Raw genomic sequence first — 13,222 nt, forward strand, 5'->3', positions numbered from 1 at the left:
GGTACCATTAAAGAACATGCTGAAATTATCATAATTAAATCCGTTGCATTTCATGGACGAAATAGTAGACCAACACTTGGCAGAAATTTGGACAACTCAAACAAACAACAACTGATTGAGAACTAACAAAACTGTTGGCCTCTGAAAACAGAGTAGACTAGAACAACAAACTGATAAAGTGTGATGATGAGTGGGCCTTAGAGCAAAGCTCGTTCTACATCTAAGAACAATGTGGAATAATCGAGAATGAATAGAGATGTCGGTGAAGATGACAGATCTATTGCCTAGCCAAGAGAGCAAGGAGGTCGGGGGCAAAAAAACAAAGGTGTAAGCTCGAGAACATCGAACCTACTGTCTAAAAAAAAAGACGGTGACGACGGCAACAACGACGAATCAGAAGGGGGGGGGGGGGGGGGTGTATCCGAAAAAGAGCAGGTGCGCAAGAGGGTGGTCGAGAGACCGGAGGGGAGATGGTGCCGCTCACAGAGAAGGAACAGACAAACAAACAGAGCGGGCCAAGCGACACATCCATCCATCCATCCATCCATCCATCCATCATCGAAAGGATAACACCCTACACACAATTACACACACACAATTACAGAGTAGTGAAGCAGGAGAAGAAGAAGAAGAAGAAGAGATCCAACCAATGAAGGAGAGATAAGGGAGAGAGAGAGAGAGAGAGAGAGAGAGACACACACACACACAGAAAGAAAGAAGAAAAGCGAAGGGAGGGGTGCGTGCGTTTGGGTCCTTCTCCCTGAAAACGCAGAGCAGAGCCAAGGAACAGAGCACCCAAAAAAAATGCAAGCTCCTTCCCGATCCTTCATCCAGGATCAGCCCTTCCATCGTCTCCATCATCATCATGGGACCTCCTCCCTCCCTTCTATCTCCATGGCTCCATCAAATACAGCTAAAGCTTCTCTACGATGTACCACTGTCTTCCTGCTGAACAAATCCATCGCCATATCTCCAGTCTTCGGAAATACCTGTAAGTCGTCCCCCACCCCTCCTTCACAAATCTGTTTTTCTTCTTTTGTTTTTGTCCATTCTTCCATGTGTGTGTGTGTGTGTGTGTGTGTGTGTGTGTGTGTACGTCTGTGTTGGCATAGTCATATTCACTTGCATAGATACTGCCTGTTCTTTGTACCTGTGACTTAGTTTTTCCTTTTAATTGTTGTAGTTATCAAAGAAACTTGCAATTGTGCAGATCTTCGTAAAAGGACAATAGAACTATAGTTTTATTGCATTTGATCGGATATTTCGTCAAAAGGATTCTGCATTTGTACATATGAGTCAGTGGTCTCTTTCTACAATTATCAAAGAAACAGGAATCTCTAGGGAAAAAAATATGTGCATCTTTAACCCAAGTTTTGCGCTTTGTACTTTACACCTCTAATTTGTAAAGGCGAAAAGAAAACCTTATCCCTACTTTATCTGCATTTTATCAGATATGTTGTGAGCAGATTATACTTTTGTCTGGATGAATTAGTTCTTTTTATTTATTTATGAAAGAAATTTGTGACCAGCCAAGATCTATGAAACAATTAGAGCAAAATTTGTGCATCCTTCACCCTACCCATACTGCATTTTATCAGGTATGCAGTGAAAGGACTAAGCCTTTGTATGTATGAATTCCTTCTTTTCTTTATCAAAGAAACTTGCAATCCGTAAAACACTGTATTAATGGGGAAAGAAAATTAGGGCAAAATCTGTGCGTCTTAATTAGACATAGTTTTTACTGCATTTTGTATGTGAAGCTATCAAATATTCGTAAGGGTCAGTACCAAGGTATGGGATTTAATTTATCTAACCTAAATTGCTCCCAAACTTTGGCTAGTCCAAATGTTTGTTAAGCTAGAGAAATGCATATGATTAACAGTGCAGTCCCTTGTTAGATGCAAATGTTTGAAACAGAAATCTTTCATCAGGTGTACATCTCTTTTCTTGGCTAGTAATCATTCCAGTGATATCACCAGCTATCTGAATCATGGCTGTGACATTTCCTACCCAGTTTAACATGTCATTAATCTAGCTAAAATTGCTCTTACCCTAACCTTTATGTTTCCATCTGATGTAAATTATTGCTAAGGACACATTAAAAAACGCACATGATTGGCAGTGAGAAATCATGGTTGGGTGTGAAGATTGGAGATGGAAAATCCTCATCAGAAGACAGTTTCTTTATTCGTTATTCATCATTCGAAAAATTCAATTTCATTATTTTTTATTCATCATTCAAAAAATTCAATTTCATTATTTTTATTCATCATTCAAAAGATTCAAATTCTTTACTTCTTATTCATCATTGAAAAGATACAAAATCTTCATTTGTTATAAATTGTTCCAAAGACATGTTAGTGATCATTCGAAAGATGAATTGAAGCATCATAACTGAATCACTGTTATGATTTTTTCTTTTTATAGATTGTAAACATGTTTGTAGGGCATCGGAAAAAGCAAACAATAATCAAGGCAATTCCTCCGAGGAAGATGATTTTTACAGCATACAAGATCCAAAGCCTACAGTTGGGAACACCAACAAGAGTGAACCTTCTAACCAAACAAGTAGTATAGAAGACTGGCGAAGTTTCCGAGCTCGGCTAGTTGCTTCTGAATCCACAGATGGGGTATCTACAGAGCAACAGAATGCTCCATTACTTGCTAACAAATGGGCGCACCCTATTCTTGCACCAGAGACAGGGTGTCTTCTTGTTGCTACAGAGAAACTCGACGGCCAAGCACCATTTGAAAGATCAGTTATTTTGCTTCTCCGATTGGGCTCTATCCAACCGCAAGATGGCCCATTTGGTGTCATTTTGAACCGTCCAATCTTGAACACCATCAGTGAGTCTGAGCCAATAACACAAAAGATGGCTCAAATCCTCCGAAATAGCTTGTTATTCTATGGTGGCCCCCTGGCCACACATATTTTTCTAGTGAAGAAGGAAGGCAGTGGTGACCAATTGAATGGGTTAGAAAAGATAATGAATGGTATTTACTATGGCTTTTCGGATGGGTCCCAATTGCAGCACGTTGAAAAGTTTGCAAAAGCCGGCGAGGATAAAGGCCATTTCCGTAATTTCTTGGGATATGCCGGTTGGGATTTTCATCAATTGGAAAATGAAATCAATGAAAAATTTTGGTACGTGGCAGCATGTAGCCCTGACCTTATTATGGAGACACCTAGTGAGTCCTTGTGGCAAGAAATCTTGATGGCAATGGGAGGAGAATATGCAGAAGTAAGTAAGAGAACAAGAACGGATGGCATATGAAAAGAGGTAATGACGCAGAAAATGGTAGAAGAACAAGAATGGATGGAATATGAATGTGTTATATCAATATATTATCATCATATGTTGGGTGGGAGTTGATTTAGTTACTTGTTTCTAAAAGTCATCAATTTTGAGGCTTGTACAAATGTATAGCAGCATAATGGGATACACTTTCTTAACAATCAGTCAGTTAATACCTGTGGATTCCATATTTGATCTCTTTTTATCATTAACCTGGGTCCTAAGTGCATGCGGCCTGCCATTATTAATAAATACTATGGGCGGTGTCCTATCCATTAATGCTATGATGAGAGAAATTTTGTTTGTTTTAAGAGGTTTTATGTGTATAAGATGGGTTCTCTCTTCGATGATCTCGTATTGCCGCATGGGACCTTTATGTGGATGATCTTATTTGCATGACACTGCAATTTGAATTTTAGTAGCTTTGAAGTTTCTAGTCTCATCATGCTTATTTAACCTTGATTTTTGGGACTATAAAATTGTGCATGTGATACAATAACAAAGAACCAGGGAACTTGATGTGGTATGATCTCCTTCGTCTTGGTTTTTGGTTTCTTCACATGCAAGAAGGGCCTCCCAATGCACTTATGGTGAGAAGTTTGTACCCCACAATGACTTGAGGTTTGAAAACTGCACACCTTTTGATTGTCTAGATCAACCGAGGTATTCTCTACTTGGAATTGATAAGGACTCTTAGAATCCATTTGTTTTATCATTTAGTTTGAACACGCTTATGATTGTGGAGGATTCACTTTTGCATGCTCGGTTTTAGCTAACTTGGGGAGAATTGCTTCTTGTTTTGAGTTCATAGAATTTCATAAATATCCTATAAGGAATGGATCTTGCATCATAAAATTGTGGTAAAGCCATAATTTATGAGGTTCTTGAGAGCCAATGCCATTGCATGATTGGACTTGAGGAAGTACCTCAACATGGAGTTGAGCAATGTACCATGTGCATGTGTGCCACAATGCTATGTACTCATGGCATTGGCATGCTACTAATTAAGTAGCTCATACATACATTTAAGAAGAATTAGGAGGGCCATGTGTATATGTCCACATACATACCATGTGTATATTATATATGTGTGTATATGTGCCACAATGCTACGTACTCATGGCATTGGCATGCTACTAATTAAATAGCTCACATGTAGCTCATACATACATTTATGAAGAATTAGAAGGGCCATGGTAGCATGGATTGTGATTCCACATAGAAGAGAAGCATAATGAGCTATTAATTGAATCCACCCTTCAAGAAGCATTTCACTATTTTTGAGGCTTATCAAAAAACATTGTCAATCCAAACGATATTTAGAAGACAATTCCAACATTTATAGGCTCATCAAAAGATAATGTAATTTGGACACTTGGGCACCAAAAAGAATGGAAGGGACCTTAGTAGAAGAGTATGTGTTATGAAATCATATCCAACGCGGCTCAAGTGCAAAGCCAACTTAGGATATGAATGCTTTCTTGTGGAACATCTTTTGTGATAGATCTATGTCCCATGTATGCACATTGTGGAGATATGGACACTATAGCCCCATACAATCCAAAGTCATTTGGTATGCCGACATTTGCATGCACCGTAGTTTTGCTCATATTCATCTACAATCATTATGTGAGGAATGTTGTGTGCCATTAGTGTAAACCATATAACACATACGTATGTACACAAGCTAATGCGACCCATGTAATCATTTTCAACCCAGGGTAGATTTGTGATTGGTCAAATGTTGATGAGATTGTTCTAGATATTACACCTACAAATAGTTTTGAAGTTTGACGTGAATAGTGAAAGATATCTCAAAAGTGATTGTAGAATTTGTCAAATCACCATGAGAATGATGATTGACGTAGGGATGATAAGAAGGGGTATATAAATAGCTTAGCGCACATAAAGCAAGAAGAGGCTTTCATGTGGAGAGAAGAGAGAATGAAGGACCAAGCAATATGGATTTCATCATGGAATGTAGGCTCAAAACTCTTATTGGTCATTTTCCTTGCTACCTATATAATGGGTAAGGGATCCTAAGTTTATTTTAACATGGATTGAAACCTCAATTGCCTTTATGAAGGCTTCAATTGATCATAGTTTCAATATCATAGCTTGATAAATAGTGTTAACCTTGTTTATGCTTTGAATGGATATATTGTATTGGATTTCGATGCATTATCTTTTCCTACAACTGTAAAGTTTTCACAACCTTCAACATAAAGCTTTATATTATTAATTGGGATGGGATACAATTGAGTTGCAAAAACTTTTGATACATTTTAGAGAGTTGTTGAGATGTGTCTTTAGGACGACAAGGTTCTTCATGCTTGGGGAAAAATGTCTTTACATGCTTTAAAGAGGTTTGGGATGTGTGCTCATGACTACTAAGGGTTTTAAGCTCAAACCATGAGGTGACATCATCCAAATAATAAGAGTATTTTTCGGATTAAAGAAAAGAGTTTGAGGACATTGTCATCCAAGAGTAACCTTGTGTGGGCAAGGTTTTGATTTGTATTACGATCAATATATACATATATTAAAGTTGTATACCGAGGTAAATTTCTTTCATAGTAACATTTGAGTCTAGCACAGGAAAAGTTTGAGACGTACATTAATTGAGTACAAAACGACATTTAATTGCATAGATTTAATGGGCAATTAAGATATTAACCTCTTTGTTTAAGTATAGAACACATAAAATGGTGACACATACATCAAACCGCAGCTTCATTCAACGTGGCTTCGAGTCCTTCCAATAGGGAACGAGTTAAAGCTAACTTTGAGGCATGGAAGATGGAATTGGTTAAATTATTGTTGATATTGACTTCTCCAATTGAAGAAAAGGTACTAACTTTCAAAAAGTATTGTACCCTTTGACTAAATATGGGTATTATAAATTTATACCGTGTTTCAGTTAATATACATACGACTAAAGTTGCAAGTTGTGCTTATTATTTTTCATGGACTTTTTACGGACTTACACAGTCATACATTTTACCTATGTGTATTACATCCACATGATAGTGTCTTTGCAAAATCAATGGCGCCAAATTATTCAATTAACAAATTGTCTAGTAAATTTACTACCAACTTTGAGAAGCACCTCTAAAACCACAATCTTTTATATATTCCAAGTTTCTTTAGTGAATTTCATAATTCTATAACTTCCAAGGTTATGTGGGATGTTGTGTTTTACTTACCATTTTACCTCTCAGGTCTAATTTATTTCTTGTATGATCATTTACTCACATTTATTCCATGTGTTCATCAAGGTGTATATATGTTTATTCTAACCAGCAACATATATCGAAGTCTTGAAGTTAGATATCAAGGTATTATATGTCACATTTCATTAAAAACCGCTCATATGATTCGATGAATCCTATGTAAGTTTTGCCTTCCTCAATGGAATTAGGTAGTAGAATTAGTAAGACATGTCCACAAATGTTTTGATTTCTATGTGAGAGCAATAATATACTTAAGGAGAATGTATGTGGCGGTCGAGGATGTCTCAATTTATAGGCTCACTATTGTCTTGTGTCCACGTTGAGATTCTATACTATTTTCTCGTATCCACGTCAAAAATCTACCCTAAAAGAGAAGTGATTTATGTTGCCAAGATGATAGACACAAACTTTCCAAATGCAATAGAATACTTCATGGCTAAAGTAAAAGCAATGGACAAAAAGCTTTCGAATAAACCACTCAATCTACAATTTCATTATAAGAAGCTGGCTGAGCCATTCCCCAAGACATTCCAATACACCTAGTGTCCAATATGTTGCTATGGATAGCCAAATCCACGTCCCTATTCTTAATTCCGAAAATATTTAAAATATTGTCTTTGTAGACAATCGTCTTGGACATATCAAGTTTGTCAATAATCAATAAAACCAATTGTGCATATATTTTGGGACAATTCACATGCATCCTACATCTTTTTCATGAGCAATGGAAGGTTATCGATCACCACATATATTGTACGAAATGAATATATGTAGATCAAGATTACTGCTAATTTATGACTAGTGACGAGAATAAACTACAGATTCATCAAAACTTTATAACCATGATAATTTTAATAGAAACGTGCAACTCCACGTAGATGAGAACTTATATAAACATTTATGAAATTCAAACATGAAGCAAACTATGTAAAGTCAGCTACTTTATCGTTTATGGAGCATTATGAAGTAAAAGTAAACATCCATTTATAAAGTCACAAAACTACAACACGACAAAAAAGGAATTGTATTGCTAGGAGCTAGCTTTTAAATATTCATCAACATTTTATACATTGCATGCATATTTTAGTGTAAGTGAATATTCTTCTTGATCCACTTCCTTACTTTTGAAGAAAATTGAACATACTAACTACATCCATAATTGTTATCTCAAATTTTCATGATATAGGGCCATGAAACCTAATAGAGACGTGGTTTTACAATAGTTCCCACTTGTTTATAATGGTTGAAAAATGGGTACATGTTCCAATGCCAAGACAACTCTCCAAATCCTAAATATAACTATACACTCAAAAGACGAGAAAATCATTAGATTTGATATATGAATGTTACAAATTGACAAGTAGCTCCTTCATGACTAATCATTTGTACAAGAACCCATGTGGAGATTTTTAGTACCTCAAACATGTTGATTTATGTAGTGTAACTATGTTTATGAGAAAATATGTCGAATGCACTTGTATGCATCTTTTCGTTCCTAAATTCATTCAACTAGATTCTTTCTTTATATCATAAGAAGTGACAAACAAAATGATTGGGTATATCCAGAATGTCCTAAGATTATAAAGTTTATTTCTAATATGTTTGATCATGGTAGAACTTTCTATGTTCCTTGAACTGTGATATTTACTGAACTTGGAGTCTTGCCTGATTTTGGAGTAGGTTGGGTTAGTGAAATGAGGTTGCATGGGGGAAATGTACAACCTTCAACAAATTTTATCTTTGTCGAGAATAATGTATTGTAGTCCAACATGCCATTCATAAACACCCTTGAGTTCCAATAAGTTAACCTTGAGAATCTAAGGTCTCTTATATTACGTATAAACATAATGCTTTCAAACCTACAAAGTTTTTTTTATTCACCATAGAATTTGATAATGAAAAAACAAGCCTCAATAGAGCCCCAGTTTCTTCGAATCCATGACTATACATACTCCAAACACATTTCTTCATTTGTAGAGTATCCTCTATATTTCTGTAAGTAGTTATACTTCTTATAATGTAATCCACGGTCAAACAAAATAAGCACAAATTCTTGAAAATGTGTACTCCAAGTTAATTGCATGTTAGTCTATATATTTATTTCCCCATTAGGATATCGCTCTCTCTCTCTCTCTCTCTCTCTGGGCTCAATTGAATTCTACTACACATGTTCAAAACCAATATGGGCATTTCTTAATGTAGAGTCAATACACCTTTAAACCTACCTTTTCTGAAGCTTGATTGATGTCAAATGGACTTGTGAAGTTATGCCAAACTCCTAAAGTTGATCAAAATTATTTTTAGGTGGATGAATGTGGATATGACAGATTACCTTACATTAATGTGAAATTCATGGACTCTAAATATATAAACCGACACATTTGCAAGCGTCAGATTCTATATTTTTTAAATGGGCATACTACAAATCTGGTGATATAGCATGTTATGTGTAATAGTATCCTAAAATAGACAAACCAGTGTTATAGAAGGCTTACGCACATGGAATGTAAAGGTCCTACAAGTCAGTAAATTTTAGGGTTCAACCATTGTAATGTGTAGATTTGGACAAACATTAATTGGCTTGCGCGCAATATTGTTAAAAACAACAAAGTTTGGGATAAGCAAGACAGAATGATATTATGTCGAACAAAAAATTGTAGATAATATAGCGAGGATATCTTTTTACCAATATTGATTTACATGTCACTAAAACGTCACGCCTATTTTTTCGACAAAAAAATGCTTAACGTCAATGCTCATATAATACTCAAGGAAAAAAAATGGCATCCACACACATAACAAGGAAAATGAAATGTGATGATGATGACTTTACCTTGGAACTCTTATCAAAGTCAAAGCTTTTTGTTTTCTTAGGTAGCCCAAGAAATGGACCTAAATTCCATGCAATAAGGAGTGGCTCTACAAAGTTCTCATACATTAGTACTCCGTGTTATGTGTGCCAAATGCACTTTACTCTCCATCATTCTCTAAATATTGAGTTGTCATCTTGCTCTCTCTATAGATATTGAACAAATCTAAATGTTATATTTTTTCTGCAAGGAGATGTGATGTTGGAGGAGATGATATGAAGGTGATACTCTTCTTGTGGTTCATGAAGAGAAGTTTTAAAGATTTACATAGTGCATTCCTTTTTTATTTCATTTAAAACTTCTATAGGTTATTAGGTTATTATTCAAGAGGGAAAAAAACAAAAACTTACTATATTTTTCTCTTAAAAGACATTAATGTATCTTTCTTTCTTTCTTAATGTGTAGGATGACAAATAAAACAAGTATACAAATATGATATGGATGAAGGCTATAGGGCAATGTCCGAATATTCAAGAGGAGTTAAGATGTTGTTAAGATAAATTCATATCTCTGTCCGACTATATGGTAGCCAAGCCAGGTGGTATGATCTAATGCGACAATGCTATGTGCAATGAATGAGTGAAGATTGGGCAACCAGAAGAATGGTTTGAAATCAAGTGTAACATAATTGGTGAAACATATGGTGGAAAAGCAATACTACTACTAGCTCCCATAAGAATAGCTTAGGCTAAATACTTAAAGGAATAGTAACCTCTACTACTACTTCTTCTATTCCCTTGGGTAATAAAAAGGTGATGACATTATAAACATTAACTAATAAATGGAAAGCTTTCTTTTCTGTCATTAATGTTCAAGCAAACAAAAAGTCTTGCACCACAATACATATATACGTGTGATATGCGTGTGCAATTTTTTAGATAAGACAAAAAAATTTGTGTTGTGTCCATACAAGCATTCATCATTTGAGCATAAATAAAATTGTGTTGTGTCCATACAAGATATATACATAGATGGAGGAGAGACGATGCACCTTGCCTCCTGGGTTTAGGTTTCACCCCACTGAGGAAGAACTCATTCATTTCTATCTCAAGAGAAAAGTAAGGTGCTCCATCTCTGGCACACATGCGCATGACTTCGATTTCGACCATATCATCCCGGAAGTGCACCTCAACCAACTTGAACCATGGGACATTCAAGGTACTAACTTCTATGCCCTTTTTACATAAGCATTGGTATCATATATGTACGCACAAATAATGGTTTCCATTATTGAATTTTGTGTGTTGTTTTTGTAAGTATGCATGTGTATTTTGTGTTTCTACATTTTTAAAGAAATACTAGAACATATAAGCAAATAACATTGTTTGCCATGTCGAACTCTTCAAATACGTTTTTTATGGGTAGGGTGGGGGGATGATGAGATCACATGCTTGGATGAATCAATTATTTGTGCACGATTAGTTCAAGCATTTCTGAGATTTGCCCTCGATATAATTAGTACAAAATATCTTGTGTCATGTGGAGAGCAAGTTATTACCATAATTTGATTGTCTTTTGATAACTTTGAAATACTCCAAGGGTTTGAACTCCTTACAAGTTGGGGTAGCATACGGTGATAACCTTGCCATACCCTCTCAAGGAATTGTGGGTTGATCAATTGTGTTTGTTAAAATCTCCATTGCAAAATAATACAAAAACATTTGTGATAATATAATATTGTTTCATGATATAAAGGTAATTCGTCTTGTTTATCACTTCATAATTCATTCTAGTAATTAATCCACACATATCCTTAACACATTTTCTAATGGTAATGTATAGAGAAATGCAAGGTGGACACAACTCATCAAACAGAATGGTACTTTTTTACTCATAAGGATAAGAAGTACACCACTGGTATGCGAACTAACAGGGCGACCAAGGAAGGATTTTGGAAAGCTACTGGAAGGGACAAACCCGTGGTTTCCTCGTGTACCACTTGGCATGACCAAGATGAACCTCGACTTCTACACATTGGTATGCGTAAGACCCTTGTTTACTACAAGGGTCGTGCTCCACATGGTATCAAGTCAAATTGGATTATGCACGAATTTCGTCTTCTTCAACTTCTAGAGAATAAAAACACGGTTAGGTCATATTCCTCTCAGGTCTTTACAATGCCTTATTCTATATTTGCTTCTAATGTCATAGGCTTTCTTAATACATAACGTTATCACATTCATCCCCGTGAGATTTCCTCCATAAAATACCCAAGCAAACTTATATTAGTGGTACATGTACTATGTCATGTGTACAATGACATCTTTCATGTTGTACCCAATATGCATCATTATATATTAGAGTTTCAGTAATCTTATTGATCCACTTATTTTTTAAGCAACTGTATCTTAAAATGAATGCATTTTTACGATGTTGTTGTTGAAATCTACAGGAAGATGGAGGATGGGTATTGTGTCGTGTTTTTAAGAAAAGCCATTATGATGAGAGAAGAACTTATGGTCAAGTTAATCCAACTTTCTCTGATGTAGATGAGTCAATTGATGGACCTCTTGTTAAAATGTATGGATTGGAAACATCTATGGATAATGAGAATGTGGAACCCATGATCAAGAATGTCTTTTGTAAACAAGAGTTTGTAGATGAACTCCCTCAATTGGAAAGTCCCAAGATAAATCCTAATATTTCCAACATTAATCTTTATGATAATGGCATTGGTTTACATTCAAACATAACACTTAATGATTTCATAAGAGCAAACCTTGCTGAGACCAGTGGTCCTCTCCAAAGAAAAGCATACCAAGTACCTTTGTATCCTCATCACCTCTCAATACAAGAATACCTTCTAAATCAAAGTAGAAATTTCAACATGGTGGAGGAAGACATGTCCCAATGTATTGAGAACACCAATACACAAGTGTTCATCGATGGTGCATATTCTTCTAGTTATGACAACTTCATTAAAAGCCATGGTCTAGAAGGCCTTAATCCAGTTCCAAATGATCCATTCTTCCTCCATTCAACTACACACATAAGTCGGATGCATCCATCACTAGATACTTGCTCCTCTAACAATGAGATAGAGCTATGGAACTTCTCACGATAATTACAAGTATTATTGAAGTCAAAGTCTCCATTGTAACTAACACATGTCTAATAAGGTTTTGTTCATTTGTAGGTTTGTTAGCATTGCCTAAAGAAGGGTCGAGTGCTATTATTTTCCACCTTATTAATGTGCAAAAGGGAATTTAGAAATCCATACTGTAAGAAAAAACAATCAAGATGCATGTTCTTGGATACTGGTCTATACAACTATGAATAAATCATGCAAGCATGTGAAGTATTTCCTTATATGTAATGAGCCTATCATGTTTGAATCCATTACATGAAGGGTATTACCATGTGATTTCCAGCTTTTGCATCTCTTCAACGACTATGATTTACTTATTAGTAAAAGATGCAATTTGTGGTTTGATGTAGACGGATGTGATGAGTTGCTAAACTTGGGCCCCTTTGCTTACCTTGCTCTCTTGGATGATAAATCAATGTTAAGTGTGATCTCCACTAATATAATATAATATAATGGATTTTTTATCATCCATGAAGGGGCCAAATTTGACCTATGGAACTAAATAAACATATCATCTTATATGTGACTTCTTCCTATACTATAAACTCTTTACGTGAACATAATGCACATATGTGCTCACCCTTCTTGTCGAAGATTTGAGTATGAAACTTAATTAGGACTTATATCTCGTATGTGACAAATAAGTGATATTCATCCTCCACTAGGTTTTCATTGCATACCTTGCATATCTTCATAATTAGGTGATGATGTCATGATGCTACCTCACACTTAATT

At 35.6% G+C, this 13,222-nt stretch overlaps 2 protein-coding genes across 2 annotated transcripts; both read left to right on the forward strand.

Annotated features, from left to right (window-relative positions):
• Positions 1–771: 771 nt before the first annotated feature.
• On the forward strand, positions 772–3,486 carry LOC147864105 (uncharacterized). The gene is made up of 2 exons (XM_087319940.1): positions 772–991; positions 2,428–3,486. Exons 1-2 carry the CDS (start codon positions 805–807, stop codon positions 3,273–3,275), a joined length of 1,035 nt encoding a protein of 344 aa, XP_087176066.1. The 5' UTR covers positions 772–804; the 3' UTR covers positions 3,276–3,486.
• A 5,994-nt stretch (positions 3,487–9,480) lies between these two features.
• Positions 9,481–12,534, forward strand: LOC147864106 (NAC domain-containing protein 37-like). Its single transcript, XM_087320336.1, has 4 exons — positions 9,481–9,620; positions 9,805–10,557; positions 11,182–11,507; positions 11,792–12,534. The coding sequence occupies exons 2-4, from the start codon at positions 10,371–10,373 to the stop codon at positions 12,461–12,463; spliced, it is 1,185 nt and encodes a 394-aa protein (XP_087176462.1). The 5' UTR covers positions 9,481–9,620; positions 9,805–10,370; the 3' UTR covers positions 12,464–12,534.
• The last annotated feature ends 688 nt before the right edge of the window (positions 12,535–13,222 follow it).

The sequence above is a fragment of the Azolla caroliniana genome, unplaced genomic scaffold (genome assembly GCF_043228905.1).
Source record: "Azolla caroliniana isolate FFs.n. ecotype wild unplaced genomic scaffold, voAzoCaro1.0.p SCAF_5, whole genome shotgun sequence".
In the NCBI taxonomy this organism is placed as follows: Eukaryota; Viridiplantae; Streptophyta; class Polypodiopsida; order Salviniales; family Salviniaceae; genus Azolla; species Azolla caroliniana.